The sequence below is a fragment of the Oncorhynchus mykiss genome, chromosome 30 (assembly GCF_013265735.2).
Source record: "Oncorhynchus mykiss isolate Arlee chromosome 30, USDA_OmykA_1.1, whole genome shotgun sequence".
Taxonomy (NCBI): Eukaryota; Metazoa; Chordata; class Actinopteri; order Salmoniformes; family Salmonidae; genus Oncorhynchus; species Oncorhynchus mykiss.
This window is the reverse complement of record NC_050570.1, coordinates 12,460,331-12,477,108: the sequence shown is the minus strand read 5'-3', so window position 1 is coordinate 12,477,108 and position 16,778 is coordinate 12,460,331. Positions and strand designations below refer to the sequence as shown.

At 41.9% G+C, this 16,778-nt stretch overlaps 1 protein-coding gene across 1 annotated transcript; it reads left to right on the top strand.

Moving 5' to 3' along the window:
- The first annotated feature begins 1,936 nt into the window (after positions 1 to 1,936).
- LOC110521337 (hyaluronidase-4) lies at positions 1,937 to 15,941 on the top strand. The gene is made up of 4 exons (XM_021598833.2): positions 1,937 to 2,111; positions 7,558 to 8,555; positions 8,923 to 9,012; positions 13,973 to 15,941. Exons 2-4 carry the CDS (start codon positions 7,596 to 7,598, stop codon positions 14,408 to 14,410), a joined length of 1,488 nt encoding a protein of 495 aa, XP_021454508.1. The 5' UTR covers positions 1,937 to 2,111; positions 7,558 to 7,595; the 3' UTR covers positions 14,411 to 15,941.
- Positions 15,942 to 16,778: the final 837 nt, after the last annotated feature.

The following is a 16,778-nucleotide window of genomic DNA, read 5'->3' as shown; positions in this document are numbered from 1 at the left end:
ATCATCATCTGCACATCTATCACTCCAGTGTTGATACTACATTGTAATTATTTCACCTCTATGGCCTATTTATTGCCTTACCTCCCTACTCTTCTACATTTGCACACACTGTACATATCTTTTTCTATTGTGTTATTGACTGTACGTTTGTTTATGCGTAACTCTGTGTTGTATCACAATTGCATCACAATACCAGGAAGCCATTGCGAGTGTACCCATGAGTTTACCATTCAAATTGCCAGGGTTAGATAGGTTCCAAGCCCGTTCTATTCATTCTTTTTCTAGGAGTTTTGCATATAATAGCTCTTAACTACAGGACTGGACACAAACAAGCTGAACAATGCTGTGCCTATAATGTTGGGTTTCCTTCGCTCTTGAGAAACACTCATTACTGCAACCATCTATTTACAGCCAACGAGCTAGTCACAGCTAATGCTATCTTCCATTGGCTGTCTGAATGCTCTGGCAGCTACAACCTGTTATATATCCTTATTGGAAGTCAACATTATGTCATAGCCTCTCATTGGTTGCCTTAACTTACAAAGGATCACAACTTACAATCGTTTTCTTTGTCTGTGAACATAGCGGAACATTTGTTTCCTGGAAATATTCAAAATATGATATCCCTGTAAACATTCAAAATGTAATGGAGGCCTCCCGGGTGGCACAGTGTTTAAGGGTGCTGTACTGCAGCGCCAGCTGTGCCTCCAGAGACTCTGGGTTCGCGCCCAGGCTCTGTTGTAACCGGCCGCGACCCGGAGGTCCGTGGGGCGACGCACAATTGGCCTAGTGTCGTCCGGGTTAGGGAGGGGTTGGCCGGTATTGTGCCCCTCCAGCGACTCCTGTGGCGGGCCGGGCGCAGTGCATGCTAACCAAGGGTGCACAGTGTTTCCTCTGACACATTGGTGCGGCTGGCTTCCGGGTTGGATGCGTGCTGTGTTAAGAAGCAATGCGGCTTGGTTGGGTTGTGTATCGGAGGACGCATGACTTTCAAGCTTTGTCTCTCCCGAGCCCGTATGGGAGTTGTAGCAATGAGACAACAATTGGATACCACAAAAAAATGTAAAAACAACAAAAACAACAAAAACAACAAAAAGAACAAACAAAACAAAAAAACGGAATGGAAACTGAAGATTAAGTAGTATGACGTAGGGGGGTGAATAATATCTACAAGCAATGATTAAATATATCTTACTTCAATGAGGTTTTGTTTTACAAGGCCAATAACTTTCTTTGCTTCAGATATAAGCATTTTGATTAGTAAAATGGTCTATTGTTATTGAGTCATGCTGTCAGGCCAAATGAGGTCTGTTAAAATAACTCACCAGCATATTTTGAACAGACACCCAGGCCAAATAATTAATGTGTAGATTGACATACAGCACATTTGAATGTTTTGGGCGGGGTCTGCCTTTTTCTCATAGTAAATGAGTGTGGTTAGCCATTGGACTCTCATGTTAAAGCCAAGTTAAATGAGTGTGTGGGTATGCAATAGCATTGAATCAAATCAATGACACACTAAAAGTAGCATGTATAACTTGCAAAGCACATTGCCGTAGACTAGATGGTATAAAGACTGGAAAGTTCTGCTACATTAACGCACACTTGGTCACATGAGAGCCAGGAGACGGGAGACCCTCAGCCACGCACACATGCACACGCGCACATGTGGCCACACACACGCACACACACACACGAGCATAAAACGTGCCAGAGATGATCAGACTTACACATTCAGATCAGTTTTAATGTAATTTATTTAAGGCTATACCCTCCCTCCATCATTCTATCCTCCCTCCTCCTCCACCCCCCTCTCCTTCCCTACTCTAATCACTCTGTTGTGGTGCTAGTTCGAGCTCAGTGGTGGTTTCTCCTCCCTCACAGGAAACTCTCTCTCTCTTTAACTCTCTTTCTCTCTCTCTCTCTCCCTCTTGCTCTCTCTTCCTTTACACTATATAAGTGTGGTGTTTGGATTGTGTGTCAGACAGAGTCAAGGAATACTGGAGTGTAGGACAGATGAAGAGGGGCACAATTCCTGTGCCCCACCCCCTGCCCCCACCCCCCTCTCCCCAGGATTGGCTGATGTGATGGTCACCGTACAGGATCTACAGGTGAGAGATATCTCTGATTCGTCAGATTCTGACATTGCTCTCACACAAACCACATAATATATAAGGAACAAAATAGCTTTTACTAAACAGCTTTCAAACTAATGGCACAACAGCAGTGTGAATAGGAGTTTTTTTTTTAAAGTGATGTTTTTGTGCCTGTCAACGGGCTGTGTCTGACCAATAGCTCTTATCTATAGGACTGGACACAAACAAGCTGAACAATGCTGGAGACAATTTGTGCCTATAATGTTGGGTTTCCTTCGCTCTTGAGAAACACTCATTACCCAGTAATAGGTATTACTATAACTTTATTTTTTAAAGTTATGTTTTTGTGTCAGTCAAGGGGCTGTGTCTGACCTGGAATGTTCACCCGTAGGCTGCGTTTAGACAAGCAGTCCAAATTTCGGATATATTTTTTCACTATTTGTTCTTTTGACCAATCAGATCAGTATCTGAAAAATAAAAGATATTATGTGATTGGTCAATTACTGAAAAAAAGATCAGAATTGGTCTGGCTGTCTAAACACAGCCTTACAATACTGCACAGTACAAGTCAGTCACTGTGCCTTAGACAGCGCTGGTTTCTACCCCATCTTTTCATGTTTGCCATCTTTGTTCATGTTCACACTTAATGACGAACATAAAAGAGACATTTCAAAGTTTAGCGGTGGGAGCGAGGCTGGCGAGACAAGCGGAATTAAATTACATTACAACCCCTATAAAACATCCATTTTGTTTAGGGTTGCCTATTTTTTTAATCATCTCTTCACATAATTAAAACCGAACAGTAAGAATGCCTCCTATAGAGATGAGAATAAGAGGCCTTTGGGGGGAGAATTAGATACCTGAATACCGGAGGGGATTTTGGCTCATGGATAAAGCGCTTCTCTGGCTCTGGGATAATAGTGACGAGGGATGAGTTATGCCCCCACACAAGCAGAGAGATGAGCCAGACACACTGCAGGACTGACAGGTTGTGTTGACAATGTTTGGGTTGCTTCCTGAAGGTTCACCGCAGGGTAAAGGTTCTGGCACAACCTGAGGTGTTGCATTACACTGTATGTCTTTCTCTCCGCCACACTCTCTCTTCCTCTACCCTCTCTTTCTATTTGCTTTCATTTTCTTTCTTTCTTTCTCTCTCTCTCAATGTATTTATAAAATCCCTTTTTACATCAGCAGATGTCACTTTTACAGAAACACAGCCTAAAACCCCAAACAGCAAGCAATGCAAATGTAGAAGCACATGGCTAGGAAAACCTCTCTATAAAGGCAGGAACCTAGGAAGAAACCTAGAGAGGAACAAGGCTCTGAGTGGTGACCAGTCCTCTTCTGCCTGTGCCCAGTGGAGATTATAAGAGTACATGGCCATTAAGGCCAGATCGATGACCAGCAGGGTCAAATAACAGTGGTTATAGAGGGTGCAGATCAGTACCTCAGGTGTAAATGTCAGTTGACTTTTCATAGTCGAGCATTAAGAGGTTGAGACAGCAGGTGCGGCAGAGAGAGAGGGAGAGGGAGGGTCGAAACAGCTGGTCCGGGATAAGTTAGCGCGTCTGGTGAACAGGTCCGGGTTCCATAGTCGAGGCAGAACAGCAGAAACTGGATCAGCAGCATGACCAGGTGGACTGGGGACAGGGACAGCCAGAAGTCATCAGGCCAGGTAGTCCTGAGCAATGGTCCTAGGGCTCAGGTCCTCCGAGAGTGGAGAGAGAGAGAGAGAGTGATGGGAGAATAAGAGGGGGCATACTTACGATCACAATGGACACCAGATAAACAGGAGAATTACACGAGATAGCACAGAGTGACCCTAGCCCCTCAGTTGTTTTAGCCATCCAGCAAGGAAGGATCCACCTCAAACCAAAACAAAACAGTACTGTAGATTAGCTCAGCATTTCTTAATCCTCCTCTCCCAGTACTCCTGGCAATGTCAGGTGCTGTTAAAACATATTTCGAAATGTACTGTTTTAAAGGCCCATGGCAGTCAACAAAAATCATTTTCATGTGTTTTACACATATTTCCACACTATAATGTTTGAATAATACTCTAAAATTGTGAAAATTATGTTAATTCCCTTTTAGTGTAAGAGCTGTTTGAAAAGACCACCTGAAATTTCTGCCTGTTTTGGGGGGATGGAGTTTTGGCCTGCCTGAGCGTTACAAACCTCTACCAATAACAGCTACTTTTCAGTTTTCTACTCCCCTCTCAGATCACTCCCAGAGAGTCCTAGCAAAATTCTTGCTTGGGAAATTGCTCTTTGCTAAGTAAAGAGTCAAAGTAAGGTACTTAATTGCTATCCAAAAATTATTTGATAGTGAGATAAAAACATCTGCATGTTACCTTTAAGGGATACGTAGGGATTTTGACAATTAGGCCCTTTATGTTCTTCCCCAGAGTTAGATGAACTTGTGGATACCATTTGTATGTCTCTGTGTCCAGTATGAAGCATGCTAACACATACCCATAGACTTCCAGACAATGCGCTAATGCTAGTTAGCATTGGCTTGCAAAACTACCTCTAACTTCCTTCATACTGCACAGAGACATAATAATGGTATCCACAAGTTCTGACTGTTCTGACTGATTTTACCAAAATCGAACTATCCCTTTAAATGAACAGTGAAATGGAATAATATTTTCTCACTGTGTCTCCTACAAATCACTTTAAGTTCACATTTGAGTTTACAGTCAGAGTTCTTGGTCCAACAGAAGTTCCAACATCTTTAAACTCTAAGTGGGGTATGCAGGGATAAATTGTAGATGAGTTGTCATTGGCTAGAACAGATACTTAAAAACAGTTCAGTTTTAGAAGTTGTTGATGTTGGTCAGTAGGCTTCCATGTAAACCACAGTCATCAACAAAATCTTATCTTAATTGCTACCAGATAGGTCTGCGGGTTCCGTGCAGGAAGATAAATCATTCAATTTGACAGTCGGCCAAACTTACACGCTTCTTCCAATATACAACTGTGGTTGTTTGCCTCCTCTTGGAAAAGGCCATTTTATTATGTTATTATACCATATGTACACAAGAACATCTGCAAAAGGCATTGAATCCTAGCCGTTCAAAACGGGTTGCACTTAGTCAATGTTAGCGTTATTTTTTTTTGGGGGGGGGGGGGGGGGTAGATCAGCTTTAATCTTGCAGTTAGATTGTGACTTCTATCAATGTAATTGTCTGCATCATTTCCAATCCCCCATATATATTATTTTAAATATATATATATTTTAAATATATTTTCCTTCTATATTATTTTCCCCTTATCTACCATCCCTCCCCTAATTGAAGTAAACTAATGGACAACAATACTTAGGCTTCTACTTCCAGCTCATACATACTACAGTTGAAGTCGGAAGTTTACACACACTTAGGTTGGAGTCATTAAAACTCGTTTTTCAACCACTCCACAAAATTCTTGTTAATAAACTATGGTTTTGGCAAGTCGGTTAGGACATCTACTTTGTGCATGACACAAGTCATTTTTCCAATAATTGTTCACAGACAGATTATTTCACGCATAATTCACTATCACAATTCCAGTAGGTCAGAAGTTTACATACACTAAGTTGACTGTGCCTGTAAACAGCTTGGAAAATTCCAGAAAATTACGTCATGGCTTTACAAGCTTCTGATAGGCTAATTGACATCATTTGAGTCCATTGGAGGTGTACCTGTGACTGAATTTCAAGGCCTTACCTTCAAACTCAGTGCCTCTTTACTTGACATCATGGGAAAATCAAAAGAAATCAGCCAAGACCTCAGAAAAAAATGGTAGACCTCCACAAGACTGGTTCATCCTTGGGATAAATTTCCAAATGCCTGAAGGTACCACGTTCATCTGTACAAACAATAGTACGCAAGTATAAACACCATGGGACTACGCAGCCGTCACACCGCTCAGGAAGGAGATGCGTTCTGTCTCCCAGAGATGAACATACTTTGGTGTGAAAAGTGCAAATCAATCCCTGAACAACAACAAAGGACCTTGTGAAGATGCTGGAGGAAACAGGTATAAAAGTATCTATATCCACAGTAAAATGAGTCCTATATCAACATAACATGAATGGCCGCTCAGCAAGGAAGAAGTCACTGCTTCAAAACTGCCATAAAAAAAGCCAGACTACGGTTTGCAACTGCACATGGGGACAAGATCGTACTTTTTGGAGAAATGTCCTCTGGTCTGATGAAACAAAAATATAATTGTTTGGCCATAATGATCCTCGTTATGTTTGGAGGAATAATAGGGAGGCTTGCAAGCCAAAGAATAACATCCCAACCGTGAAGCACGGGGGTGGCAGCATCATGTTGTGGGGGTGCTTTGCTGCAGAAGGGACTAGTGCACTTCACAAAATAGATGGCATCATGAGGCAGGAAAATTATGTGGATATATTGAAGCAACATCTCAAGACGTCAGTCAGGAAGTTAAAGCTTGGTCACAAATGGGTCTCCGAATGGACAATGACCCCAAGCATACTTCCAAAGCTGTGGCAAAATGGTTTAAGGACAACAAAGTCAAGGTATTGGAGTGGCCATCACAAGGCCCTGACCTCAATCCTATAGACAATTTGAGGGCAGAATTGAAAAATCATGTGCTTGCAAGGAGGCCTTACAACCCTGACTCAGTTACACCAGCTCTGTCAGGAGGAATGGGCCAAAATTCACCGAACTTCTTGTGGGAAGTTTGTGGAAGGCTATCCGAAACGTTTGACCCAAGTTAAACAATTTGATGGCAATGCTACCAAATACGAATTGACTGTATGTAAACTGCTGACTCACTGGAAATGTGATGAAAGAAATAAAAGCTGAAATAAGTTATTCTCTCTACTCTTATTCTGACATTTCACTTTCTTTAAATCAAGTGGTGATCCTAACTGACCTAAGACAGGGATTTGTTTACTAGGATTACATCTCAGGAATTGTGAAAAACGGAGTATAAATGTAGTTGGCTAAGGTGTATGTAAACATCCAACTTCAACAGTATATTCATTTTATGCACAGTATATTTAACTTTAGTTATATTTTGTTTGTCCTCTCCCATCTGTGTCTGAATACCATCCAGTTTGGATTTCCAGCTGCCATATATTTTCCCACTGTGCTGTGATGTTTCACAAAGGTTCTGAACCTTTCTATTCGCATATTTTCTACAGATCGTAAATTAAAATTGTCATTTTTTTCACAAGCATTGTTGTGAAACACTATATGAAACACTATATGATAAAATGACCCCTCATCTATAATCCCTAATGTCCTCTCTCTTCCTTTCTCCTTCTCTCTCACTCACTCTGCCTCTCTTTCTCTCTCTCTCTCTCTCTTCCTCATCCACTCTTTCTCTCTCCATCATTCCTCTATATTGTTCACTCTCTCTCACACCATTTCACTCTCTGTCCTTCTTCTGTCTGTATCATTCACTATCTTACTCACTCTCTCTCTTCCCTTTTCTCTCTTCAGGATGTTTGACAGCCCTTCCCATTGACCCAAGCTCCAGGATGCTCATGGTGCCCGTTGGAAGTGGCCAACCTCACCACGCCGTGCCTGTGGCCTGCGCCCTCACCTGTTCCTGGCTCCTGCTATTCTTTCATGCCGCCTTCAGCCAGAAGCCTGCCAAACTGCCCCTGGTGGGCCGCAAGCCCTTCATCGCTGCCTGGAACGCACCGCTGGACCTCTGCACTGTCAAGTACAATGTCCACACCAACCTGGAGCACCTCTTCCACATTAGTGGCAGTCCGCGGGCCGTCCACACTGGCCAGAACGTTACCATTTTCTATGCCAACCGGCTAGGCCTCTACCCTTTCTACACGGACCACAGCATCCCTATCAATGGAGGCCTGCCCCAAAACTGCAACATGAATGACCATCTCCTCAAGGCCTACAGGGATATCAACCATTTTATCCCCTCGGAGGACTTTGCCGGTCTGGCGGTCATTGACTGGGAGTACTGGCGCCCACAGTGGAACCGCAACTGGCACAAGAAAGACATTTACCGGCGGAAGTCCCGGGAGCTGATCACACAGGCATATGTTAATGTGACTTCATCACAAATCGAAGAGCTGGCGAGCAAACGCTTTGAGAAGAGTGCCCGTGCGTTCATGCAGAAGACTGTCCAGCTAGGGACGTTCCTTCGCCCCAACGGACTCTGGGGCTTCTACCTCTATCCGGACTGCCACAACTACAACCTGTATGAGCACAACTACACAGGCTCCTGCCCTCTGCTGGAGAGCCTGCGTAATGACGAACTGCTCTGGTTGTGGAACAGCAGCACAGCACTGTTTCCCTCAGTGGCTATCAGGAAGAGCCAAACAGACAGTGTCAGCAATCTCCATTTCTCCCAGTTTAGGGTGCTGGAATCTCTGAGGATAGCTGGGCTCACCTCACACAGCTATGATCTGCCCACATTCGTGTACACACGCCTGGGCTACAGAGACGAGGCAATGGCCTTCCTCACCACGGTAAGACTGCCACACTTAGTAACCCAAAGGTCTAAAATCAAATGCTTTTCATCCTACATTATCCCAATGGGACTGGTAATTCACTGATCATTAGTTGATACTACAAAGCTTTGTAATGCTTTACAGACAGGATCAGTTTAGACATAATTTGTTTGACTGGGAATTATTTCTTTTTGGCATTCTTTAACCTACACTAATTTGTTTCCCCCTCAGCAGTCAACCCTATTTAGAGTACTGCATCATCAGTTGTGTGCAGGCAATTCTGCTTTTCCTGAGGAGACATTAGCACCATCTTGTGGCTGCTTAAAAAAGTTGAAAATGTGGTGGAATTATCCTGTCTGTGTGTCTGTCTGTATGTGTATTGCAGAAAGACTTGATCCACACCATTGGGGAGAGTGCTGCTCTTGGTGCTGCTGGTTTTGTGATCTGGGGAGACCTCAACCTCACCTCATCCAGAGTGAGTCTGATTCTCCATCTTTACTGTTATCTTATATGATTTGCATTATAGTTAGACCATCCAAGTGTTAGACAAGCTAGAATAGAGAAGAGCCAAAAAGGCTGGCGTCAGGGCAATGAACAGCTCTGACAAAGACAAATCATGAATTAAAGCTATGAAAATAATGTGCTTGCTATTTCATTCTGTTTGGACCTAATTTTGCTGTCAACACCTCCAAGGCCTGTGTACATCTGTCATTCAAAATGAGGCTTTGAGAAGAAATGTAATGTATTCCTAAATGTATTCCAAACATTCTTCCCACTAAGCATTTACCAATGGCGATGTCTTTTGTATATATTTTTTTGGTGCAGTCTGTACTGGCCTTGTTTTCAGCGTACAAGGATGCAGATTTTTGGTCTCAACTTTATTTTAGCCAAACATAGACGTCTATGGCTCAGATTTTGTCCGGACTGGACCAGCCTTGATTTCTCCGTCCACAGATGTCTGTTCCGGACGTGCCTATATTTGGCCCAAACAGACGTTTATAATTGTTTCAGATTTGGTCCGGTCCAGATCACCCTGGAATTGGCCCAAACATAGACGTCTATAATTGGTTCAGATTTAATCCGGTCCGGTTTGGACCGCACCGTACAGCACAGTACATTGATGAAAAGCAGAGTACAATACATTACAGTACAGTAGAGCACATTAAGGAACAGTAAAGTATAGAAAAGTATAGTGTACTGTTTTGCACCCCACTGTACTCTACGGAATTAAACTATACTGTACTGTAATGAATTATACAAGGGTGGGACTAATCCAGAATGCTGATTGGTTAAAACCGCATTCCAGCCAGTGTCTATTTCAAAAGTTACCACTGGCTGAATCTATGATGTTGAAATGCCTATTTCCTCTGTTCCATCTTCACTAGAAAACAGTTTAAACAAATGCAAATGCAGCTACTTTGCTGTTATTCTGGCTGCACTTTTTGACATGACTGTAAATTAACCGTAGTTGGCTAGCTAGCAGGCAAGGGAAAAGAACGTTGCCAGTCAGTATGGCAATGGAACATTTAGAATGAACGACTGGGTCGTGTCTATAGATACAGAACAAAAAGAACAAACGACTGGGTCGTGTCTATAGATACAGAACAAAAAGAACAAACGACTGGATCGTGTCCATAGATACAGAACAAAAAGAATGAGCGACTGGGTCGTGTCCATAGATACAGAACAAAAAGAATGAACGACTGGGTCGTGTCCATAGATACAGAACAAAAAGAATGAACGACTGGGTCGTGTCCATAGATACAGAACAAAAAGAATGAACGACTGGGTCGTGTCCATAGATACAGAACAAAAAGAATGAACGACTGGATCGTGTCTATAGATACAGAAGAAAAGGAATGAACGACTGGGTCGTGTCCATAGATACAGAACAAAAAGAACAAACGACTGGGTCGTGTCCATAGATACAGAAGAAAAAGAATGAACGACTGGATCGTGTCCATAGATACAGAACAAAAAGAATGAACGACTGGATCGTGTCCATAGATACAGAACAAAAAGAATGAACGACTGGGTCGTGTCTATAGATACAGAACAAAAATAATGAACGACTGGATCGTGTCCATAGATACAGAACAAAAAGACAGAACGACTGGATCGTGTCCATAGATACAGAACAAAAAGAATGAACGACTGGGTCGTGTCCATAGATACAGAACAAAAAGAATGAACGACTGGATCGTGTCCATAGATACAGAACAAAAAGAATGAACGACTGGGTCGTGTCCATAGATACAGAACAAAAAGAATGAACGACTGGGTCGTGTCCATAGATACAGAACAAAAAGAATGAACGACTGGGTCGTGTCCATAGATACAGAACAAAAAGAATGAACGACTGGATCGTGTCCATAGATACAGAACAAAAAGAATGAACGACTGGGTCGTGTCCATAGATACAGAACAAAAAGACAGAACGACTGGGTCGTGTCCATAGATACAGAACAAAAAGAATGAACGACTGGGTCGTGTCCATAGATACAGAACAAAAAGAATGAACGACTGGATCGTGTCCATAGATACAGAACAAAAAGAATGAACGACTGGGTCGCGTCCATAGATACAGAAGAAAAGGAATGAACGACTGGGTCGTGTCCATAGATACAGAACAAAAAGAACAAACGACTGGGTCGTGTCCATAGATACAGAAGAAAAAGAATGAACGACTGGATCGTGTCCATAGATACAGAACAAAAAGAATGAACGACTGGATCGTGTCTATAGATACAGAACAAAAAGAACAAACGACTGGATCGTGTCCATAGATACAGAACAAAAAGAATGAACGACTGGATCGTGTCCATAGATACAGAACAAAAAGAATGAACGACTGGATCGTGTCCATAGATACAGAACAAAAAGAACAAACGACTGGGTCGTGTCCATAGATACAGAACAAAAAGAATGAACGACTGGATCGTGTCCATAGATACAGAACAAAAAGAATGAACGACTGGATCGTGTCCATAGATACAGAACAAAAAGAATGAACGACTGGGTCGTGTCCATAGATACAGAACAAAAAGAATGAACGACTGGATCGTGTCCATAGATACAGAACAAAAAGAATGAACGACTGGGTCGTGTCTATAGATACAGAACAAAAATAATGAACGACTGGATCGTGTCCATAGATACAGAACAAAAATAATGAACGACTGGATCGTGTCCATAGATACAGAACAAAAAGACTGAACGACTGGGTCGTGTCCATAGATACAGAACAAAAAGACTGAACGACTGGATCGTGTCCATAGATACAGAACAAAAAGAATGAACGACTGGATCGTGTCCATAGATACAGAACAAAAATAATGAACGACTGGATCGTGTCCATAGATACAGAACAAAAAGACTGAACGACTGGGTCGTGTCCATAGATACAGAACAAAAAGAATGAACGACTGGGTCGTGTCCATAGATACAGAACAAAAAGACAGAACGACTGGGTCGTGTCCATAGATACAGAACAAAAAGAATGAACGACTGGGTCGTGTCCATAGATACAGAACAAAAAGACAGAACGACTGGGTCGTGTCCATAGATACAGAACAAAAAGAATGAACGACTGGGTCGTGTCCATAGATACAGAACAAAAAGAATGAACGACTGGGTCGTGTCCATAGATACAGAACAAAAAGAACGAACGACTGGATCGTGTCTATAGATACAGAACAAAAAGAATGAACGACTGGGTCGTGTCCATAGATACAGAACAAAAAGAATGAACGACTGGGTCGTGTCCATAGATACAGAACAAAAAGAATGAACGACTGGGTCGTGTCCATAGATACAGAACAAAAAGAATGAACGACTGGGTCGTGTCCATAGATACAGAACAAAAAGAACGAACGACTGGATCGTGTCTATAGATACAGAACAAAAATAACGAACGACTGGATCGTGTCCATAGATACAGAACAAAAAGAATGAGCGACTGGGTCGTGTCCATAGATACAGAACAAAAAGAACGAACGACTGGATCGTGTCTATAGATACAGAACAAAAATAACGAACGACTGGGTCGTGTCCATAGATACAGAACAAAAAGAACGAACGACTGGATCGTGTCTATAGATACAGAACAAAAATAACGAACGACTGGATCGTGTCCATAGATACAGAACAAAAATAACGAACGACTGGATCGCACATCTAGCAACCCTAGATGTGTGTCAGGACTATATCTTGTGGAACACAGACAACAACACAGAGTTACATATGGAATAAACAATAAACAAGCCAATAACACAATAAACAAGTCAATGACACAGTAGAAAAAAGAAAGTCTAAATACAGTCTATATACTAACCCTAATAAATTATTATTGTGATATAATGCCTCTTAAAATAGGAAAGATAAGCAAAATGAAGATTGCAACATTAAATGTATTACATTATTGTAAATGTATAAACAAACACTTGCAAACGCATGCTGGGTATTATTCTAATGAGCTCCACCCCCAAACAAGTACAAATGTGGTCTGTCCAACCGAATCATAGACGTCTAGGCTATATTTCACAAGTTTGAACATCACAGGACTGCACAGTTCATATTTACATTACATTTTAGCAGACACTCTTATACAGAGCGGATTACAGGAGCAATTTGTGTTTTGTGCCTTCCTCATCAACAGATTGCCATTGATAATGTATGTGCAGTTGAAATTTGGCCACAGAATCAATGACCAAAAAATACTTATTTCAATATCTGTAAATTATCTCTTTTCAATGTCTGGAAAATACATATTTTTGACGTCTTTGTATTTTCTCCTTTCATTCAGCACCTCAAATGCACTTGATTGCAACGTCCAGAAAACAAGTATTTTCAGCATCCGGAAAAGAAGTATTTTCACCTTTCATTCAGCAGATAAAATACACCGTCAACGTCTGGAAATGAAGTCTAAAATATGTATTTTCAACTTCATTTTGCTTACTGGTTTCTCTTGAAGCTTGAGTTGAAGCTTCAAGCATTTTATAAATCTGGGTGTAAGACGTACCAATGCTATAAGGAGGACAATAGTTGGTTGAAAATAGCTGAAAACCAACAGAGAATAGTTATGACAGTATGGGGCAACGCGCTAAAGTATATAAGGGATTATCGTGGATTGCACAATGTCCTTATTTGTTTGACTGTCTCTTCGTTTTCTCTCTCTCTCTCTCTCTCTCTCTCTCTCTCTCTCTCTCTCTCTATCTCTCTATCTCTCTATCTCTCTATCTCTCTCTCTCTCTCTCTCTCTCTCTCTCTCTCTCTCTCTCTCTCTCTCTCTATCTCTCTCTCTATCTCTCTCTCTATCTCTCTCTCTATCTCTCTCTCTATCTCTCTCTCTCTCTATCTCTCTATCTCTCTATCTCTCTCTCTCTCTCTCTCTCTCTCTCTCTCTCTCTCTCTCTCTCTCTCTCTCTTGTCTCCAGCACAACTGCACAAAGGTGAAGTCCTTCCTGAACCAGCGCCTGGGTCAGTACATCACCAATGTGACACGGGCTGCAGAGGTCTGCAGTGACTTCCTGTGCCAGAGCAACGGCCGCTGTGTCCGCAGGAACCTCCACGCCCCGTACTACCTCCACCTGAGCGGAGACAGCTACCACATCCAGCCCTCAGGGGACGGGGACTTTGTGGTCACTGGCTGGCACTCGCAGCACGAGCTCCAACTACTGGCCGAGAGGTTCCGCTGTCACTGCTATGAGGGACACACCGGGGAGAAGTGTGACAGCCTGAACAAGGTGGTGGAAGAAGAGGAGGAAGAGGAGGGGGGAGAGGGGGAGGAGGAGCAGAGGGAAAGTGCGGCTTCACGAACTGGGAACACCCTTGGCTTGGTAGTGTTGCTCCTCCTATTGAACTTATATCCTTAGTGGGGACTGTTGTATGATGATAGCACTTTAAGTGCCGTGTGTTATTTGCGGTAGGGGAGACAGAGCTTGAAGTCACTTCCATGGGACACTGCTTTCATGCAACGCTGTGTCATTTTTCAACTGCGGTCCTTCACTATAATGGGTAACACTTTACTTGAAGGGTACCACCTTGTCAGCTCAGGGATTGAAACTAACAACCTTTCAGTTACTGGCCCAATGCTCTAACTGCTAGGCTACCTGCCACCCTAAATGCTTATCCTGTCATCAAACCTACATTATGGTTTCATTAAGCCTTACTAAATATTAGGATCAATATAAACTGTGGGCTGTTTTTTGCTCCAGTCTCCCCTAATACTGTGCAGTTTCATCTAGCAATAAGCTTGGTATTTCCAAGTTTTTTTGTTTTTTTAATCGTACGCTATCATTGAATGCGAATTAATTTGAACGGATTATCTAATTTGACTACTGGAGGAACAATAAAGTTTTAAAAAGTTCCTTGGCACAGCGCAATTTGAAAAAGCCTTTAACAAATTGGTATATCTCCATGGAAAAGTTTCCGAAGCACATCACGTTCGGGCCTTCCCATGGCCTTCCACAGGCAGCACTGTTTAGTAGGCAACAGAGCATTGTGTGACAGAGGCGCTATGGAGGGTGCCAGCTGTTTCCTTCCCACACCTTTTTGCAAACATTGGTGTTCAAGTTGTATTTAAACTGGACATCTCATAGATTCACAGGTGTATGCTCAAAAGAAGCCAAAGCCTTTACTTATCACTCTGACATTAAAGCTCAGGTAGGCAGGGGTTAACACTGAGCAGCAATGGAAGAGACAAGGTATGTAATGTCAACACCTTTTGCCTGTCCTCCTTAGTTAGTAGTTTACTGTAGGAGAGTCACAAGGTATTGTCTTGCAACACCAAAGTGAGTGTTTTCTACCCAGGTTACTCTTGAAATGTGTGAAACTGTAAAATAATTTTGATGTACAATTGTTATGCTAAACTAGACTGTAAAACCATTCTGTATATGGACTATATGTTATTTTAATGTAAAGAACAGAAATGTTTCAAATCTTGTATCCATGTTGTTCCATCCATGCACGATGTCACTGAACAAATGTTCTCCAGATGTTCTTTCTGTGAAGCACCAAGGGCTAGAGTCATAATTGACTTGGCATCAATATAAGGCATGTCAGCATTTTGATGGCCGCCAACATTTCTTTTTGGATTGCTTTACTCACTTTGTGTTCATGTTTTATGTGTATGAACAAGTGGCTCATATAAGTAGTTCATACAATTTTTTTCATTATGTCTACTGACTGTGGTTTCACTGTAGACAAATCCATCTCAATGTGGATGATTTCATCATCTCAGCCATCTCAGCAATAGTAGCCCTGTTGTGCTTTTGCCTAGACTGCACTTAAGATTCCAAGATTGTAAACCAAATACACAAGGATTATATGCAACATATGACACGTGTTGCTTGAATGTAGATGAACTGCAAAAAAATAAAAAATCAATCATTTTGGATACATCAATTTGTTTCTACATTCTGCTTCAAAGCTAAGAAACTTAATTAAATGGCATTGTATGGAGGCTGATATCAAGAAATAAACATGGATGACTATTTTCCGATTGACAACGTATCAATGAAGATTCTCCATTGAGAATGTTTTTTAATCGGCCCTTTAGTAGCCCTTTAACAGTCCCTTAAAGTGGCCCTGAAAGTGACCCTGAAAGTGGCCCTGAAAGTGACCCTTAAAGTTTGGATTCTATTGCATGTGTATTTGGACACATTCCTTCTCTTACACGCAATGTGTTAGGCTGATAACTGCAGACACACACTGATATCCTCGGCACACTCCAGAGGTCAGGTGCCTTGAAGGGCATCTGTGTTTTCCAGAGTGCAGAAACGAGATAGGAGACCAGATATCAGTAAAAGCAGCAGTTTCACAGAAATGTACAGGACCAGCTGTATTGGCTGATAGACACTACCGTTCAAAAGTTTGGGGTTAATTAGAAATGTCCTTGTTTTTGAAAGAAAATCACATTTTTCTGTCCATTAAAATAACATCAAATTGATCAGAAATACAGTGTAGACATTGTTAATGTTGTAAATGACTATTGTAGCTGGAAACAGCTGATTTTTAATGGAATATCTACATAGGCGTACAGAGGCCCATTATCAGCAACCATCACTCCTGTGTTCCAATGGCACGTTGTGTTAGCTAATCCAAGTTAGTCATTTTAAAAGGCTAATTGATCATGAGAAAACCCTTTTGCAATTATGTTAGCACAACTGAAAAATGTTGTTCTGATTAAAGAAGCAACACAACTGGCCTTCTTTAGAGAGGGTGAGTATCTGGAGCATCAGC